The sequence below is a fragment of the Hyla sarda genome, chromosome 7, assembly GCF_029499605.1.
Source record: "Hyla sarda isolate aHylSar1 chromosome 7, aHylSar1.hap1, whole genome shotgun sequence".
NCBI lineage: Eukaryota > Metazoa > Chordata > Amphibia > Anura > Hylidae > Hyla > Hyla sarda.
Genome location: NC_079195.1, coordinates 64,180,662 through 64,193,647, shown reverse-complemented (window position 1 = coordinate 64,193,647; position 12,986 = coordinate 64,180,662). Strand labels below are relative to the sequence as shown.

The window sequence follows — 12,986 nt, the reverse complement described above, 5'->3', positions numbered from 1 at the left end:
TTCACTCAGCTAATCGGGACGTCACCGCAGACGTCCCGACCAGCTTCACTGAGCTACTGGCACCATTAACCCCGCATTTAGATGCTGCAGTCAACCTTAATCGTGGCGTCTAAAGGTTTAATGCCGGGCATGGGCCCTACAACATGAAAGGGACAGAATATAGGGAGTTTAAGGGGTACTCCCATGGAAAACTTGTTTTTTTTTTTTAATCTACTGGTGCCAGAAATTAAAACAGATTTGTAAATTACTTCTATTAGAAAATATTAATCCTTCCAGTACTTATTAGCTGCTGAATACTACAGAGGAAATTATTTTCTTTTTGGAACACAGAGCTCTCTGCTGACATCACGAGCACAGTGCTCTCTGCTGACATCTCTGTCCATTTTAAGAACTGTCCAGAGTAGGAGAAAATCCCCGTAGCAAACATATGCTGCTCTGGAAAGTTCCTAAAATGGACAGAGATGTCAGCAGAGAGCACTGTGCTCGTGATGTCAGCAGAGAGCACTGTGTTCCAAAAAAAAAAAAGATTTCCTCTGTAGTATTCAGCAGCTAAAAAGTACTTGATGGATTAAGAATTTTTAATACAAGTAATTTACAAATCTGTATAGAAAAAATATTGCCCGGACCTTCCAAGGTAGTGTGATTTAATTAAATAAACAATAGATGACTGGGTCGTACTCCAATAATAATTCAATGATTATTTATTTAAAATGTATAGTGCATTATTCCTCACAGGGCCCTTGTGAGAAAAAACACATATAGTGGATATACAAAATTAGATATATAAAATTAAAATATTATAAAAATGTATCACTGGCATATAGAATAGCTCTATGTAGATGAATTCATATAACGTCTTTAGGGTATTGTAAAGGTATAAATGTCCTTTTGTGTGGCAATTATAAGTCAAAGTGGATACTCTGTTACCGGTCCTGTGTGATGTGGCTGTGTCAGCTCCCGTGCCCGGATAGCGGTCAACGGTCCTAGATGGTGCTGTGGCTTTATCTTTCAAGGTCCAGGTGTTATGCGGTAGTGGTCGTCCCAGGCTGGTGGCACTGGCAGGCGCCGATGGTGAATTCGCCGGGAGGCCGTGCGCTGGCAAGCGCTGCTGGAAAATTTGTCAGGAGACCAAGCGCTGGCAGGCGCTGATGGTATCGATCTCCTCACCGCTGGACTTGGAAGCCGGAGACTACACGCTGGGTAGATGGAGCTTGCCTCGTGTAGATGGCGTGTGACGTCAGCTTGAGCCGGAGCTGACCAGGTAAAATCAGGACCGGACACTAGTCTAGGTCGACTAATGCGTAGGGAATCCACAATGTGATGAATTTGCTCCGTAAGCTAGAGCTTAAATTCATAAAGAGCATAAATGCCAGTGAGCAAGATCGGTGCATAAGACTAGACGCGTTTCAGGGTTCTCAGATACGACCCTTTCCTCAGTAGTCATCATGATGACTGCACTTGCCCCCTTTTTTTTCCTAATTTACAAATCTGTTTAACTTTCTGGCACCAGTTGATTAAAAAAAAAAAAATAAAGTTTTCCACCGAAGTACCCCTTTAAGACTAGATCTGTCCTCAATGGGTCAGCCAGTTGTCAGCCTGTGGCTTTCTACTTCCAGTCTTAAGGTTTATACCTGCTCTTTCATAGGAAACAGAAGTGACTCAACATACACTACATATGCTGAAATAAACAGAACTTGCTGGAAAACATATGTATTTAGGTTACATTACTGATAAATGACTTCTCATAGATTAGTAGTGTTTTTTTGGTTACACAGGGCTTTATGGAGGCACCATAGAGGGGCACATGAAGTGCCTACGCGCCCATACAGAAGAACATGGAATATCATACAAGGTCATCTATTTGTTAGAAGCTACAGTTTTTGATAATAACATTTCATAGGTCATGGACCCGTGCAAGAACAGTATATGGGCCCCTTGCTCTTCAATAGTTCAGCATAGAGCACCCCCTATGCCTTTGCTTGTTCACATCTGCTAAATGGAAACATGTTGGAGTTTGTATGTAGGATCTCCCTCTTATAGTGGAAATAACTGGGCTTTTGCCCCTTTGGTAAAAAAAAAAATATAACATATATATATATATCTATATATATATATCTATATATATATATATATATATATATATATATACGTAAGAATCTCGCTGCAGCACACGGGTAAAGTGAAGAAAGTTCAGTGGTTTATTCTATAAAAAAGTGTTTTCACAGCAAGCGTCGTTTCGACCTGGCTCACCTAGTCATTTTCAAGGCACTGCTTGAAAATGACTAGGTGAGCCTGGTCGAAACGTCGCTTGCTGTGAAAACACTTTTTTATGGAATAAGCCACTGAACTTTCTTCACTTTACCCGTGTGCTGCAGCGAGATTCTTTTCTCTGTATGCAAATGGTGGGCTTCTGACCATAGCCCCAGAAACTGCGAGCACCAAACCACCATTGGCCTTTTTTTTTTTGGTGTGCTGTTCTGTTCCCTAATATATATATATATATATATATATATATATATATATATATCCTAGTGATGTGCCATCACCTCATAAGATAAGGCATTTCTTTGCCAAGGCATATCTTAGCGACCTGCCATAACTTTTTATGATGAGGATTGTCTAGTCCTGGGGGATGCCTGCAGCAGACTACAAGTGCCAAAATGGGGTCCTACACCAGATGAAAGGTGTGGATGTGTAACATATAGACTACTGTGGTAGATGTTAACAAGGACATTTGACTAACCCTCAAACTGATGTTAAAATAGAGACATTAGCCAGTATATCCTTATATGAAGGACAAACCTGAGCCTGCACACCAATGCCAGGGTTTCTCAAATGGCACGGGACCTAACACAAATTTCAGTTGAATGTTGAATCAGCCATGAAATAATGGAAACAATGATTTACCAATATTGTGCTGACCTCCACGATTGTCAGATCTAACACCCTGCCACTTCTTTGTAGGGGTTACATCAAGGACTCAGGTATATCTGCCCCTCCAGCCAATGGATATGAACAACATGAGACAACGCATCACTGAAACAGTGGAGTCCATATGCGAGGACATGGCTTTGTCATCAATGAAAATCACTTTGAGTGTATAGAAATGTGATCTAGATGGTGCATCTCTTTATGTCAATAAATTTGGGTTATACGTTATGAGTACCGAGGTTATCATTTTACACCGTCCTTTTTTTTATCATTGCGTATTGTAACAAACAATTAAGCTATGAACTCATGTATCACGTATACTGTGATGAAACATGGACTTATCTCTGTACCATTGGTGCAGGAACTCATTGCATTCATTTCCAAGTCAGTATAGCATCCTCTAAGGAAATCATGTGTACAGTGGACATACAGAAAGGACACTGTATGGTTTGAGTGACTGAATAATAAGCCCAAAGAACCCTAAACGTGGAATTATAGCATTACAATGTTACAGAGTCATAGTTTACTTAGTCCAGTGCTAATGTATATTACCTTTATTTAGTAAAGAAAAGTTTAGATCCCCTTAATGTATCCAGTGTTCAGCCATCATTCCCATAATGTTCAGTACATCGTATCCCAGGTTCTTACCTGCTTAAAAAGATCTGCAACTTGTGAAGTTGTCCAACTTTCAAAGTCTTCCCGGAGCGGTAGTTTAAAAGCCATGGTCTAATCTGGAGATTTGAAGGGATTCTATTAAATACAGTAGTATGTGCTCAGCTGCTCTTAGAGATTTACTCATTCTCAAAGAGGAAGTGTCCTTAGCTGTCTAACTGCGTGAAACATGACTTAACCCCAACACTGCCAAAGTTCTAACCTTTACAAAAGCCATTTTGAAAGATTAGGCAAAAACATTTGAATGTCACGGAAGTGTAGAACACGGTAGATTTAGATTTTCATTAAGTAGTCAAAATAGATGCCAAATGTTACAATATTAAATTAAACATTCAATATTTATTATTTATTATTATTTTGTATATTTATATATTTTTGTTTAAAAATATCCCATTATGCCTATGTGTATACAGCTCCTACACAGACATGTGGTGGTTACAGCCCTTGGGTAGTGTGATCCTGCAGTTGTGTTACTTTACTGTATGAGGATTGGCGGTCAGAGGAAATTTTCTTATTTTATTTGAAAAATAGGAAAATTAGAATGTGTTAAAGGGGTTATCTAGGAAAAAACTTTTTTCTATAGATCAACTAGCTCCAGAAAGTTAAACAGATTTGTAAATTATGTGTACTCAGGTAGAAAACAGACATGGTGCACATCTACAATCTTGCACAATGATCCAATTGCTTCTCAGCATAATTTCAAAAACTAACAGGTTGTTAGTATATACGTTTGATCAAAAAGTACAAGCCCATTCGGCACGTCAAGGCCACCTATTTAGAGTGGGTCCCTATGGTCCCTAGCATAAAATGGCGTAGCACTGTGCGACGACCACCACTGCCGCGACACCAGTGCCCACAGGGGGAACGACCCACTGGCAGAGCAGCCCCAATGCCACTCAAACCAGTCCATGGGTCGCACCTCCCCGCAGACACAGTGCGGGGCAGCAACGGACGCTGCACAGCACCACACCAGTGTGAACAGGATGTTATAGCACACTTACCATGCTCTCCCAGTCAAACTGGGAGGCTGCCAGGAAAGAAAAAGGCCCATGTGTAGCTAACTACTACTTATATAGGGTTGTGCTGAGGGGGTGGGGAAGAGTGCAGACAACATGTTCAAGCAAAAAAAAAAAAAAAAGAGGGGATAGAAAACACAGTGTGTACTCAGGTAGAAAACAGACATGGTGCACATCTACAATCTTGCACAATGATCCAATTGCTTCTCAGCATAATTTCAAAAACGAACAGGTTGTTAGTATATACGTTTTGATCAAAAAGTACAGAGCCCACTCGTCACGTCAAGGCCACCTATTTAGAGTGGGTCCCTAACGTCCCTAGCATAAAATGGCTTAGCACTGGGCAGCGACCACCACCGCCACAACACCAGTGCCCACAGGGGGAAGGACCCACTGGCAGAGCGGCCCCAACGCCACTCAAACCAGTCCATGGGTCGCACCTCCCCGCAGACACGGTGTCACGGCAGCAACGGACGCTGCACAGCACCACACCAGTGTGAACAGGATGTTATAGCACACTTACCATGCTCTCCCAGTCAAACTGTGAGGCAGCCAGGAAAGAAAAAGGCCCATGTGTAGCTAACTACTACTTATATAGGGTTGGACTGAGGGGGTGGGGAAGAGTGCAGACAACATGTTCAAGCAAAAAAAAAAAAAAAAAAGAGGGGATAGAAAACACAATGTGTACTCAGGTAGAAAACAGACATGGTGCACATCTACAATCTTGCACAATGATCCAATTGCTTCTCAGCATAATTTCAAAAACTAACAGGTTGTTAGTATATACGTTTTGATCAAAAAGTACAAAGCCCACTCGGGGCCCACTCAGATTTGTAAATTACTTCTATTAAAAAATCTTAATCCTTTCAGTACTTATGAGCTTCTGAAGTTTAGGTTGTTATTTTTTGTCTAAGTGCTCTCTGATGACACGTGTCTCGGGAACCGCCCAGTTTAGAAGCAAATCCCCATAGCAAACCTCTTCTAAACTGGGCGGTTCCCGAGACACGTGTCATCAGAGAGCACTTAGACAGAAAAGAACAACCTTAACTTCAGAAGCTCATAATTACTGAAAGGATTAAGATTTTTTAATAGAAGTAATTTACAAATCTGTTTCACTTTCTGGAGCCAGATGAGAGATATAAGTTTTTTTCCTGGATAACCCCTTTAAAGTTTTAATGGGTAGGCTTTTTTTTTTTTTAATTGAGTAATGCAACTTGACTGATGCAACTGCGCAAACAATGCAGGCGTGGCATGCTGTGGTAAATGTACGAGGTTGGGGCAAAATCTGCCAGCTATCTTGGGGCACAACTGGACTTGAGGCCTAAAAATTCAATATTTAAAAAGAATCTGCCAGCTATTTCACCCACACTAAACCCAATATACTGGGTTATAGTGTGGGTGAATACCTGTAAAAAGAGGAGTTATGTACATTTTTAGGTTAGATATTTCTTTAGTTCTGCCTGTTACAGAACTCGAAATAGAGGCAGGGTGCCGACTTGTCCAGCTCCCCTGCCTCATCAATATTCACTCCCTGGCCTGCCCCTTTGATGACGTGAGAGCCGGGTGTAGTAAGGAGCGCTCTGCATCCATACCCCCTGCAGGCTCTCACACCAGAGAAGGGGGCCGGGGAGTGAATATTGATGAGGCAAAGGAACTGGGCAAGCCGTCTCCCCGCTTCCATTGCACGCTGGAGCGCAATGGCAACTAGATTGTAACAGGCAGAGCTCAGAAAATATCTACCTAAAAATGTAAGTAACCTCAGTATATTATGTTTATTCAGGTGAAATAGCCGTCAGATTCTCTTTAAAGGGGTACTTTGCCCCAGGACACTTTATCCCCTATCCAAAGGATGGGGGATAAGATGTTAGATCGTGGGGGTCCCACCGCTGGTGACCCCTGGGATCTCGGCGGCAGCACCCTGCCCTCATTACTGCACAGAGCAAACTTGCTCTGTGCATAATGATGGGTAATGCAGGGGCCGGAGCATCGTGACATCACTGCCCCACCCCCTCGTGACGTCATGGCTCATCCCCTCAATACAAGTCTATGGGAGGGGGCCGCCTATTCACGTACTAGGGAACACATACCTAAAGGGAGCACCTATCTACCTACTGGGGGCACCTACCTGCCAAGAGGGATGATTTTACAATTGGGATACTTTGGGTAGGGAAAAGATGAAGATGGTGCTGGAAAAGTGCAAATGTAAGTTAGGGATGGGCGAAGTAGTCATCATGGTGGTCTGGGCTGGATGTAGAAGTAAAAGACTCCATTGAGCAAAGAAGCCCATGTAAGTCACTGGGTGTAACTGCTCTGTAATTTGACATAGTCTTAAGATAAATGAACGTCTTAGGAAGAGTTTAGGGTAGGGTCACACTTGCTGTATTTTGCTGCATATTTGCTGCTGCATATTTTCCTACCTATTGACTTTAATAGGTAGTAAAATACACAGCGGCGAATATGCAGCAAAATATGGCACATGTGACCCTACCCTAAAAGAAACTATTGAAATATACCTTATTTTGTCCCTTTGTGCTGTATGATGAAGCTGTGTTCATTTACACAATTCCTGAAATAACATTTTGTGATTTCATAAGTGCATTTAAATGTATATTATTCCCAGTGAATACATCTTTCACATTGCTGCGCCAGAGGAAAACATGATATGTCAGTTTTCTTCCTCCAGGTTGCGACTCTGATGAATCTGTTTATAAGAATCCTTGTGTAAACAGTCATAGGCTGTCAACCTCAGTATGTCTTCATTGTGCAAGCATCACCATAGAGCACACACATCAATTGTTTATAGGCCCTGTACCCCAGAGCGTCCGTCTTACAGGATTACTGGTGCTGCTCGCTCGCTGTCATCACTTACTGGCACCGGAGTTGCAGCTAATTTATCTGAATAGCACATTGACTGTATTGTAATAGTTCATGCGTTATCGTAAGAAATATAGTGCCAACATGATAATCTTTGTTATTCCAGAATTCACGGAAAATACTTTGCAAAAAATATAATTCTTTCATTTGTTTTTCTAGCAATTCCTTTTTAAAATCGTATTCTTTATGTCAAAAGAAGACAGGCACGGTGTTAGGCTAGGTTCACTCACATTTAACGTCAATGGAAATTGTGCTGACATGCCCCTAGACCAGTGTTTTCCTAACAACGTGTCTCCAGCTGGTGCAAAACTACAACTCCCAGCCTATGTGTGCGTTCACACTGCAGAATCTCCGCTCGCTGAATTCCGCAAGCGGAGATTCCACCTGGTGGCCGCCGCCGAAGATGCCGTAGCCATTGATGGCTATGCAGTGCTTGCAGAATCCGCGCAAAGAATGAACATGTTCTTTCTTTGCGCGGAACAATTTTAGCGGCGGAATTGTCCGCTGCGGAAATTCCGCAGTGTGAATGGGTCTCGCGGAGACCCATTCACACTAATGTTAAGTTCACACCGCGAAATTCCGCTCACGGAGTTCAGCTCGTGGAATTCCGCGGGAATTCCGTAGTGTGAACATAGCTGTCTGGGGATGCTGGTTGTTGTTTTGCAACAACTGGAGGCACATTGTTTAGAAAACACCACCCTAGACTTTCATTAACTAAACATCTTGCATACAGTATATTTTTTCCGGGCATATGTTGGCATACCTTTGCCTTAACCCCTTCCCTCTCAGGCCATTTTTCATTTTTGCACTTTTGTTTTTTTCCTCCTCATCTATTGAAAATCCTAACACTTGAAATGTTCCACCTACAGACCCATATGAGGACTTATTTTTTGCGCCACCAATTTTATTTTGTAATGCCATTAATCATTTTACCATAAAATCTATGGCAAAATCAGAAAAAAAATATTTGTGGGGAAAAATTGAAAAAAAAAAGCAAACAAAAAAACGCCATTTTGTAAATTTTGGGGGCTTCTGATTCTACACAGTGCACATTTCAGTACAAATGACACCTTATCTTTATTCTGTAGGTCCATACAGTTACAAGGATACCTAATTTATATAGGTTTTATTTTACTGCTTAAAAAAATGATGCAGGCACCATAATTAGTATGTTTAAAATTGTCCAATTCTGACCCTTACTCTGCTCTTTTTTATTTTTCCGTATATAGGGACTTATGGGGGCAAATTTTTTGTGCCATGATCTGAAGTTTTTATCAGGACCATTTTTATTTTGATGCCACGTTTTGATTTCGTTATATTCATTTTTTTTCTTGTATATGAAGTGACTAAAAATACGCATTTCTGGACTTTGGAATTTTTTTTACGCTTGCGCCTTTGACCGTGTGGTTTAACTAACATTATATTGTAATAGTTTGGACAGTTACGCATGCGGCAATACCACACATGTTTAGGTTTTATTTTATTTTTTTACATTTTTTTGTTGTAAAAATGGGAAAAGGGGGGTGATTTAAACTTTTATTAGGGAAGGGGTTAATGCGTATTTATTTTCGCTCTTTTTTTTTTTTGACACTTTTTTTTTGTCCCCATAGGGGACTATACCATGCATTCTTTAGATTGCATACACTGATCAATACTTCTCCATAGGAGAGCATTGATCAGTGTTATCGGTGCTCTGCTGCTTCAGCCTGCAGGCTTGGAGCAATAGAACACCGATCGGACAGAGAGGAGCAAGGTAAGAAGCCTCCTGCTGTCCTCTCAGCTGTTCTGGACACCACAATTTCACAGCGGCGGTCCCGAACAGCACACTGAGCTAACCGGTAACTGTTTTCTCCCATTTTAGACGCCGTGATCAACTTTGATTGTGGCGTCTAAAGGGTTAATGCCGGACATCAGCCCGATCGGCGATGTCCGGCATTAGCTGTGGGTCCTGGTTGCTGATAGCCACTGGGACCCACCAGGTATGATGCACGCTCACCTGCTGAGAGTGCGTCATACAGCGGGAGCCCGCAGTGGATGTAAATATACTTCTGTTTGCAGGAAGGGGTTAAAGAGGTACTCTGGTGGTTAACAAATGTTTTCAAATTAACTGGTGCCAGCAAGTTATACAGATTTGTAAATTACTTCTATTCAAAAATCTTAAAGAGTACCTGTCATCAAACCATATTTTCTAAACTAACTCACATTATATTCCCTAACTACGCCTAACACCCCTCCTGCCCTTAAAAAAAATGTATCCAGGCTTTAAAAAGCTCCGTATCATACCTTTCCCTTTGTTGACATTGGTCCTAATTTACTTTTGTAAACCCGAAATATATTGTCGGGTTGTGCGCCAGAAATTCTGTCTGCGCCAGAATTTGCACCAGAATTGAAAAATGAAAAAAACAACCAACTCTCCATTTTACTGAGAAAACCGGAAAAAGGGCGTGTATGTTGGGAAAAGTGGGTGTGGTCACAGAAAAGGGTCGTGTTCCTGACATTTTCACAAAAGCCCTACATATTTACTAAGGTTTCCACAGAAAATGTGGTGGATTTGAGTTGAGGAAAACCAGACAGATCAGAGCATGTGCAAAAAAAAAGCAAAATGTAGAGAAACCATAGTAAATACTGTGGGAAAAAATGTAGGGAATTAAAACCCACAATGGAACCTACACTCCACTCTTAATAAATCAGGGCCATTGTGTGAGCTTCTGGCAGGAGAAAGTGGGCGTTCCCCAGCAGGCGTGACGTCAGCTGTGCCTCGATGTGCCCCGCACACACTTCCTGAGTTTGGTCTCCTGCCAGACCGGGAGGAGACCAAACTAACTGTTTGACTTGTGCAGGGAACAAAACAGAGCCACCTAGTGGCGGTTTATTCAATCACATTAAAAACATATAAAGGTTGAGAATTTTAACAGAAAGTAAACAGCAAAGTGTCTTATAATTACATAAGGAACAATATATTAAATGTTTGGTGACAGATACTCTTCTGTACTTATCAGCTGCTGTATGCTCCAAAGGAAGTTGTGTAGTTCTTTACAATCAGACCACATTGCTCTCTGCTGGCACCTCTGTCCATGTCAGGAATTGTTCAGAGTAGAAGCAAATCCCCATAGCAAACCTGTTCTGCTCTGGACAGTTCCTGACACAGACAGAGGTGTCAGCAGAGAGCACTGTGGTCAAACTGGAAAGAACTACACAGCTTTCTCTGGAGCATACAGCAGTTGATAAGTGCTGGAAGAATTAAGATTTTTAAATAGAAGTAATTTACAAATCTGTTTAACTTTCTTGCACCATTTGATTTAAACACCTTTTTTAAACAGTTTTAATATGCCTTTATTGTCAACAATGCTGAATAATAAATATACAGCACACTATCCATTCATTTTTCTAGTGGGAGTCAATGGCAGACACATTTTGCGGTACATACATAGGCCCACATTTACAACACAGTTTATGCTAAACTGTGACATGTGACAAACTTGCAGTAACAGTTCAGATTTTTTGCCGTCACTTGATAAATTTGGATAGTGACAGGAAAAGTGACCATGGTGACCAGGTTCTCCTCCTACCGAACTCTTTTTAAAAGTTTGTTTAACCCAAGTCATCAACAAGGAGATGGGTGGAGGCTTGATTTTTTGTTTTTAGTTTTTCCCTCAGAAAACACTTCAATATTATAAGTATTAATTCGGGTAGAAAAACAGACATGGTGCACATCTACAATCTTGTATAATGATCTGATTGCTTCTCAGCATAATATCAAAACTAACAGGTTGTTAGTATACATTTTTGATCAAAAAGTACAAGCCCACTCGCCACGTCAAGGCCACCTATCCAGAGTGGGTCCCTAACGTCCCTAGCATAAAATGGCGCAGCACCGGGCGGCGACCACCACCGCCGTGACGCCAATGCCCACAGGGGGGAACGACCCACCGGCAGAGAGGCCCCAATGCCACTCAAACCAGTCCATGGGCCGCACCCCCCCGCAGACACGGCGCCACGGCAGCAACGGACACCGCACAGCACCACACCAGTGTGAACAGGGATGTAATAGCTCACTTACCATACTCTCCCAGTCAGACTGGGAGGCAGCTAGGAAAGAAATGGCCCATGTGCAGCTAACTACTACTTATATAGGGTTGGGCTGAGGGGGTGGGGAAGAGTGCAGCACATGTTAAAACAAAGAAAAAGGAGGGGATAGAAATCACAGTGTGAATTCGGGTAGAAAAACAGACATGGTGCACATCTACAATCTTGTATAATGATCTGATTGCTTCTCAGCATAATATCAAAAACTAACAGGTTGTTAGTATACATTTTTGATCAAAAAGTACAAGCCCACTCGCCACGTCAAGGCCACCTATCCAGAGTGGGTCCCTAACGTCCCTAGCATAAAATGGCGCAGCACCGGGCGGCGACCACCACTGCCGCGACGCCAATGCCCACAGGGGGGAATGACCCACCGACAGAGCGGCCCCAATGCCACTCAAACCAGTCCATGGGCTGCATTATAAGTATTATTTTCATGTACCTATGACTTTCTCATCACTATTTTTTTTATTTTTTATTTCTGTATCCCCTCTACTTGTTGTTTCTTTTGAAAAAAAACTTTTAATAAACTGTGAATAAGAAAATCTCTCCTGCTCTGGACAGTTCCTGACATGGACAGAGGTGTCAGCAGAGGCACTGTGGACAGACTGGAAAGAGCTACCCAACTTCCTCTGTAGTATACAGCAGGAGAGCTTTTCTTATTGACAGTTTATTCAAAGTTTTTTTTTTCAAAAGAAACAACAAGGAGAGGGGATACAGAATTAAAGAAATAAATAGAAAAAAAATAAAATAAAAAAGGAAGGGGGAATAATAAGTATACAAAATACAAAAACTGATTCCCGCACCAAGTATGCAAATACAAAAATGCAAATAAGCAAACAAATCTCCTGCAGTAAAGAGAGAGGGGGCGAGTATGAACATAAAATAAGAAATGACTAGAGCAAAGAAAAACACATAAAGAGTAGAGGGAATTAAAATCTAGGAAGTATACAGGGTTCTACATGTATTAGATTGGGTGAACGCTATCTGTAGGATAGGTTTTCTGTGGGGATTTTCTCCTTCTCTGGATAGTTCCTGACACGGACAGAGGTGTCAGAAGAGAGCACTGTGGTCAGACTGAAAAGAAATTCAAAAAGAAATGAACTTCCTCTGTAGCATACAGCAGCTGATAAGTACTGGAAGGATTACGATTTTTAAATAGAAGTAATTTACAAATCTGTTTAACTTTTTGACTGGGGACCCCGCTGGGGACCCCGGTGATCTGTATATGGAGCAAACTCCGCTTCTTGCCGGATGACTGGTGACTACAGCTGCCACGCCTCCTCCATTCATGTCTATGGTAGGAATCACGACCCCTCCCATAGACATAAATCGAGGGGGTGTGGCGAGAAATCATGAACACGGAAGCTCCAAGCGTCTGTGTTCCGGCCGCTGCTGGCCTGTAGA

General features: G+C 41.8%; 1 protein-coding gene across 2 annotated transcripts in view; it reads right to left on the bottom strand.

Annotated features, from left to right (window-relative positions):
• BLNK (B cell linker) overlaps positions 1-3,702 on the bottom strand; it is a 284,825-nt gene extending 281,123 nt beyond the window's left edge. For both annotated transcript variants that reach the window (XM_056529856.1, XM_056529857.1), the window contains exon 1: positions 3,580-3,702. In XM_056529856.1, coding sequence (XP_056385831.1) covers positions 3,580-3,654 — 75 coding nt within the window. In that variant the 5' untranslated portion in view covers positions 3,655-3,702. The remainder of the gene's footprint in view (positions 1-3,579) is intronic.
• Positions 3,703-12,986: the final 9,284 nt, after the last annotated feature.